The sequence below is a fragment of the Coturnix japonica genome, chromosome Z (genome assembly GCF_054131305.1).
Source record: "Coturnix japonica strain WE chromosome Z, WE-NBRP24, whole genome shotgun sequence".
Taxonomy (NCBI): Eukaryota; Metazoa; Chordata; class Aves; order Galliformes; family Phasianidae; genus Coturnix; species Coturnix japonica.
Genome location: NC_140702.1, coordinates 56,297,257 through 56,304,110, shown reverse-complemented (window position 1 = coordinate 56,304,110; position 6,854 = coordinate 56,297,257). Strand labels below are relative to the sequence as shown.

Genomic DNA, 6,854 nt, shown 5'->3' with positions numbered 1-6,854 from the left:
TAAATATTGAAGAAAAGGAAAAAAGAAGAGTAATGGGAGAAGCAAAAGAAAAACAAGTAGTGTAAAAGAACCAAAAGCCAAAAAAAAAAATGGAAGGGGGGGTGGGGGGAGAATGTAAAAGGAAGAGGAAAAGAAGTAAAAATAAATGGGAACAAAAAAAAAGGGGGCGGGGGGGGAAGGGAAGAAACATTTATTATGAAATAAATTATCAAGTTTTTAAGACTAGGAAAAAAAGTTTTAAAAAGGGGGGGGGGGAAGAAAATAGAGAAGAAAAGCAAGAAATAAAAAAGAAGGAGAAATGGGGAGGAAAAATGGAAAGAAAATGAAAATTAAAAAAAGCATGAAAGGAGAAAAATAAAAGGAAGATAGGGAACAAAAAGTTCAAAAAAAAATAAATAGGAAAAAAAAACGGAAACAGAAAGTGGAGAGTAAAGATTAAAGTGGAAGAAGAAAGAGGGAAGAAAACGGGGAAGAAAATAGACAAGAATGATAATAGGGAAGAAAAAGAAGAAAAGAGAAAGAAATGAAAAGAAAAGAAAAGAAAAGAAAAGAAAAGAAAAGAAAAGAAAAGAAAAGAAAAGAAAAGAAAAGAAAAGAAAAGAAAAGAAAAGAAAAGAAAAAAAGAAAAGAAAAGAAAAGAAAAGAAAAGAAAAGAAAAGAAAAGAAAAGAAAAGAAAAGGAAATAGAAAAGAAGAAGGGAAAACATAAAGGGGAAGAAAAAAAGAAGGGCAAGAAAAAGGAGGGAAGCAAAGGGGGAATAGAAAATGAAAATGAAATAGGGAAGAAAAACGAAAAAGAGAACAGAAGTGGGAGAAGCAAAAGAAAAACAGGGTAAGAAGAACCAATAGCAATAGAAAATAGGGGGGAAATGGAAAAGAAAGAGGAAAAGAAGTAAAGAATATATGGGAACAAAAAAAAGGGGGGAAGAAAATAAGAAAAAAGATATCAAGCTTTTAAAAGTAGGAAGAAAAGAACAATAAAAAGGAGGAAAAAAGAAAAGAGAGAAGAAAAGCAAGAATAAAAAAGAATGAGATAAGGGGAGGGAAAAATGGAAAGAAAATGAAAATTAAAAAGAAAGCAAGAAAGAAGAAAAATTAAATGAAGATAGGGAAGAAAAGGGTAAAGAAAAAGAAATAGGGCAAAAAAAAACCAAAAACAAAGGGGAAAGTAAAGATAAAGGGGAGAAAAAAGAGGGAAGAAAACAGGGAAGAAAATAGGAGAAGAATGATAATAGGGAAGAAAAAGAATAGAAAAAGGAGAAGAGAAAGAAAATGGGGGAGAAAGAAGAAACAAAGAGGGGAAGAAAGAAAAAAAAAAAAAGCAAAGGAAAGAAGGGGAGAAGAAGAAGAAAAGAAAGAAAAATTTAAAAAAAGGAAAAATATAAAGAAAAGTAAGACAAGGAAAGGGAAAAGGAAGGGGAAAGGGAAACATAAAGGGGAAATTAAAAAAAAAAAAGTATAAAGAGGGAAGGAAGAGAAATGAAAATTAAATAGGAAGAAAAAGAGAAAGGAGAACAGAAAATGGGGAAGGAAAGAAAAACAAATAGGGTAAGGAGAACCAAAAGCAAAAGAAAATAGGGGGGAAATGGGAGAGGAAAAGGAAGAGGAATAGAAAAAAAAGAAAAGAAAGATGAAAAGCAAGAAATAATGAAGAATGTGAAAAGTTTTAAGAAAGTTGCAACGAAAATGAAAATAGAGAAAAAAGCAAGGCAGAAGAAGAAAAATGAAGATAGAGAAGAAGAACTGGAGAAGAATTAGAAAAATATGAAAAGGGGGAAGAAAAAGAAAAAGAGGGGAGGGGAGGGGTAAGGATGGGAAGGGAGAAAACAGGAGGGGAGAGAAGGGGAGGGGGTGGGAGAGGAGGAGAGGGGATAGAGGATTAAAAAAAAAAAAGGAAGAAAGGAAAGGAATGGGAATGGGAAGGGAAGGGAAGGGAAGGGAAGGGAAGGGAAGGGAAGGGAAGGGAAGGGAAGGGAAGGGAAGGGAAGGGAAGGGAAGGGAAGGGAAGGGAAGGGAAGGGAAGGGAAGGGAAGGGAAGGGAAGGGAAGGGAAGGGAAGGGAAGGGAAGGGAAGGGAAGGGAAGGGAAGGGAAGAAAAAAGGAAAGGAAAGGAAAGGAAAGGAAAGGAAAGGAAAGGAAAGGAAAGGAAAGGAAAGGAAAGGAAAGGAAAGGAAAGGAAAGGAAAAGGAAAGGAAAGGAAAGGAAAGGAAAGGAAAGGAAAGGAAAGGAAAGGAAAGGAAAGGAAAGGAAAAGGAAAGGAAAGGAAAGGAAAGGAAAGGAAAGGAAAGGAAGGAAAGGAAAGGAAAGGAAAGGAAAGGGGAAAAGAGAAGAAAAGTAGAGAAAAGTAGAGAAGAGAGAAGAGAAAAGAGAGAGAAGAGAAGAGAAGAGAAGAGAAGAGAAGAGAAGAGAAGAGAAGAGAAGAGAAGAGAAGAGAAGAGAAGAGGAAGAGAAGAGAAGAGAAGAGAAGAGAAGAGAAGAGAAGAGAGAGAAGAGAAGAGAAGAGAAGAGAAGAGAAGGAGACCTTGACTTAAGCTGATCCTGTGCTATGGAAAAGCTGATGACACTCCCACTTTTCTTTGGCAAAGGAAAAAAATTAAAAAAATAAATAATTAAAGAAAAAGTAAATCTTACAGAGTGTGTCCTGATAAAAACGGTGTTGTTCTGTCAGTTTTGTAGAGCGGGCACCAATCATCACCAAACTCCATCCAGACATTGAGCCACTGACAAGCTGTCTCTGGACCCAATCCTACATCCAATTCTTCATTCATAGAAAAGTTCACCAATCAAATTTATATCTTCCCAATGTGGAGAGAAGGATGTTGTGAATTACTCTTAAGCCATATTTGAAAGCAGAACTCAGTATATACATTTACTATCTATCTATATCAAAGTACATGGCATTCAGGGTAATATTGCAGAGATCTTAAACATACTATTCTCTACCTGAAACCTTCTGAAAAAATAAGATGATTAGTATGCCATGGCTGCAGTTCTCCTGAACTATCTTCTAACAGCGAGACTGAAGCAGTGCTTGTTATAATTACCTTGTCGAGATGTGCATCTGTTGTCTTCATACTCTCCAATTTTTTCTGCAAGCTGTAAACAAGCAGATGTTGCATTTGCACTGGATGGATGCAATGTCATTATCTCAAACAAGATCTACACAAACTCTTCAGTACTGCAGACCAAAACTAAAGTGCTGTTATCAAAGTAATTTTCAACTGTTAATTCAGCTTTAATCTCAGAATAGTTATGTTTAATTATGTTTGTTTGATCTTTCAAATGATCTGTGATAGGAAGTCTGCCACAGCTTAACTGCTGGAATTCCACTGTCAATTATCTAACTTGACTATAGTAATGTACAGAACAATTACGGATTTCCTTTCTAGATTAGGAAAAAAATTCTGACCTAAGAGTGATAAAGCAAGGAGTGACCTATTGGATGGTCATTTCTGGTTGGATTAAAGCTGTCCTTGGGCCAAGAGAGTCTGTTATGGTTAGAAACGCTTTGTTCTAACTCAGCTGTCAGTGTCTTACAAGAAAGACTTAGGAGACCCATCTTAACAACAAGGCTAGTAGTACGACCCTCCTATTAACTTTTAACCATCACAGAGTAAGTCGCCATGGACTTCTATATACATTTTACACTCTTACATCTTTATAAAACAAAAAAGTAACTTCTGACATCTGTGGGATGATTTGTTGGGCATCACTTTTTGAAACTATGTTAGGAAGTAAAAAAGGAACAAAGCCATTGCTTCTAAGAGTAAAATGTGCAGTATAAAATGAAGTGAAATACTATACACCACTTTCTACTTAACTCATTCCCAAAGCTAATTCCCACTGCACACTGTGCAGTGCTTCCTAATTTAAAGCTCAGCCTCTTAGTCATAAAAGAACCAGAGGACATAACGGATCCAGGAACACGCTGAACAACATTTCCAAGGCTTAGGTTGTTGTGGAACTCAGAGTTTCCTGAGACAACTAAGGTCTCCAGTTCATCACAATGTAAAGCAAGAAAAAAATTAAATCCTCTGAGTTTTAAGAGAACCAGAAAAAAGCACTGAGATCTTATTGATTACTAGTAGTACTAATGGACAACTTAAAGCCTCAACAAGGGAAACGGGGGGAAAACGCCAAACAATCATGGGTGCTTTGGCTCTCATTTCATTTTACAAACCCTACAATCTTTTGCTGCATGTATCTCAAGTGGAAAAACATCCTCTTTCTATTACTTCTTACTCTTACTGAGAATTGTAAACAAGTGTCTGAACTAGAACATGGAACAGAAATTCAGATGCAGACTCTGCCTAAATGTAAATGTACCTACTTCATGCGTGTATCTATGCAATGAGCATTACTTTTAATAAAAGTGAAATTATTGCCATACCTGATTCCAGATAGACTGTCTAAAGCATGCAGGTCCGGCACATTGGAAAGATCAACTCTGCACAGATAGAGAGAGAAAGAAAGCTTTGTATTTTCACTGCATGTAAGAATTATGTGTACTGAAGCTTCGATTACTCATTTTTAAACATATAAATAATTGTTCATGTTTGTTGGTTTTTTTTCCTGATCTCTTATTCCAATGCAAAGCACCAGAAGCTAGCCCTATTTTCAGATGTCAGCAGTCAGTGCTACCTACCATGGAGTAAAGCAGCTTTCAGCTGTACAGTAATATGGGAGCATAAAAAGAGAATTTTAGTGAATACAGTTAAAAAATAAATTAATACTAAACAAACAAACAAACAAACAAACAAAAAAACCCACACAAGAATCTGTTTTCTAAAAGATGTGATTTGAATTGGATGCCTAAGTGTTATCTAATTCTCTGATGGGAACAATCGTTCTGTACCTCTTCGAACACAAGCACACATTAAAACACAGTACAGGTAGGTATGCATGTGCACAGCCAACAGATCATAATGAAAGCTTTGTAAAAATAATGTCAGTGGGACAGGATTTGGTACTTGCTGGAATACAGGTTAATCTAATACCTCGACCTTTGTGCCTCCAAAATTTCGACAAGTCCATTTATTGACCTAAAACAAATAGAAAAAAGCAAAATGAGGTGCAAACGCAACTGTAATATATCCATTGAACAATTTAACAATGTAGAGCAATACAAGAAACATAACGACATCTCTCACACTGTTACTCAATGTTTTACAGTCCAAGAGGCATCAAGAAAAAGTTTGCTTTTGTGACATTTTATAGCCGAACCAAGGTCAAAATTCACAACTTCTGACAATAAAATATTACTACTGAACAGAGCATTTTTCTTCTCTCAGTACAAGCTGCAAGGTTAAGAATTCTCAAGAGTCTGAACCACAAATAACGTTGCAAAGTATTTCTCAATATTCCATTTTGTCTGCCAGGGTACTGAGAAAGATGGAACACACCTTTGAACACTGCTTTGATTCAGCCCGTTTGTTCTTTTACATCCATGACAATTATTCAGATATCTTCCATACCCCTTTATATTTGCTAATAAACATGTATGTACTACCAGACACTGCCCCCCGTAGTTAACTCAGACAAATGGCAACAGCTGCCCAATAGTATAAGAATGTGAGCACTTAAGACAAAGGTCTATTATAAGGCATTTTTTAGGCCTAATTTAGCCAAGGAAACGGTGTGGAGTTGCACCAGAAGAGGGTCAGGTTGGGTATTAGGAAAAGGTTCTTCACCAGAGGGCGGTAGACATGGAACAGCCCCAAGCAGCCAGAGTTCAAGGAACATTTGGAGAAAGCTCTCAGACATAGAATTGGAATTTTGGGTGGTCCTGAGTAGAGCCAGAGGTTGGAGTCAATGGTCCTTGAAGGTTCCTTCCAACTTAAGAGCATTCTTTGATTCTATTCTATAATTCTACACTTCTGAGCAGGTAACATCAAATCTTACTTAGGCAAGCTGATAAGACTGTGGAAGCACAGAAAAGCACTGGAAACATCTCCAGAAAGGGGCAGACTCTTTTTCACTGCTTTCTCACTGCTCTTTTTCACTACACGATCTGTTGGAACAATCGTGAGATCTAATTTCTAATAACATTTGAGCACGTACAATGTCACGGTTATACCAGAAATTTCATACCTGACAGTTGGTCTGACTTTATTCAATTCTTCCCTTGACACCAAATCCGTTTTATTGACGATTACAAGATCAGCTAATGCAACCTGCCTATGCATTTGGAAAAAGAAAAAAGGAATACCTTGAACAAGCAGTTTTTTGTAAGGCAGAAGCAGTATGTCTCTCATAGCACTGTAAAATTACTAGATTGTTAGTACAGGAAGGCAAACATTAACCAAACCATCAGCCAACTAAAACATCATGGAATGACTACACTATTAGCTTCTTGAGGTTACTTGTGGCTTGTGCATTTCAGTAGACAAAAGTAGCAGCAGACAGTGACATGAAAGACAAGCCATGGCCACTGAAATGTTTACAAGCACAGCATGCTGAGGCTTTTTCACTGCTAGCAAAAATGTATAGCTAATGGTGAGGAGACTATACTGAAAACTGTTTTTGTAGCTGAAAGTTGAGCTTCTTTCAACCTGTTATTTGTACTCTATCTGTTGTAGTTTCCGTGGAAAAAAAGAGGAGGCATTGTTTTCAGATCAACCTACTTATTAGAAAATTCATATCTAAGCAGAATGATCAAATGAAGTACAGAGTAATTTTTGTTTTCTACCTTTGTTTAAAAGCAAGGGAGGGGAAAACCTTAGAAAAGAAAAAGAATCAATTTTGAATGATCTTCCGCACAGTGCAGTCACTGACTATGATTAAAAAAGTGGTTTTGATATCCATACCGAGACGCTTCGTTGACAAGGCCTTCTGGCTTCTCCTCTCTCAAGTGCTA

At 36.6% G+C, this 6,854-nt stretch overlaps 1 protein-coding gene and 1 long non-coding RNA gene across 3 annotated transcripts in view; both read right to left on the bottom strand.

The window, feature by feature from the left end:
- The window catches only part of LOC146754102 (uncharacterized), a 57,254-nt gene extending 54,419 nt beyond the window's left edge, over window positions 1-2,835 (bottom strand). Inside the window, exon 1 of one of the 2 annotated variants that reach the window (XR_014939228.1) lies at window positions 2,630-2,835. This is a non-coding gene — a long non-coding RNA (uncharacterized LOC146754102). The remainder of the gene's footprint in view (window positions 1-2,629) is intronic. The other variant, XR_014939227.1, reaches the window with a different exon arrangement.
- A 39-nt stretch (window positions 2,836-2,874) lies between these two features.
- On the bottom strand, window positions 2,875-6,584 carry LOC146754101 (putative COBW domain-containing protein 7). The gene is made up of 5 exons (XM_085530088.1): window positions 6,089-6,584; window positions 4,996-5,040; window positions 4,389-4,445; window positions 3,011-3,094; window positions 2,875-2,878 (listed from the first exon to the last, which is right to left on the bottom strand). Exons 1-5 carry the CDS (start codon window positions 6,250-6,252, stop codon window positions 2,875-2,877), a joined length of 354 nt encoding a protein of 117 aa, XP_085386214.1. The 5' UTR covers window positions 6,253-6,584.
- Between the last annotated feature and the right edge of the window lie 270 nt (window positions 6,585-6,854).

Bases quoted from the DNA above. Each gene is read 5' to 3' on its own strand.
- LOC146754101 (XM_085530088.1), bottom strand. From the start codon at position 6,252: ATGAGAGACATACTGCTTCTGCCTTACAAAAAACTGCTTGTTCAAGGT. The intron at 5,041-6,088 runs GTATGAAATTTC...TATTTGTTTTAG, and splicing joins AAAGTCAGACCAACTGTCAG to GTCAATAAATGGACTTGTCG. The intron at 4,446-4,995 runs GTATTAGATTAA...CTATCTGTGCAG, and splicing joins TTGGAGGCACAAAGGTCGAG to AGTTGATCTTTCCAATGTGC.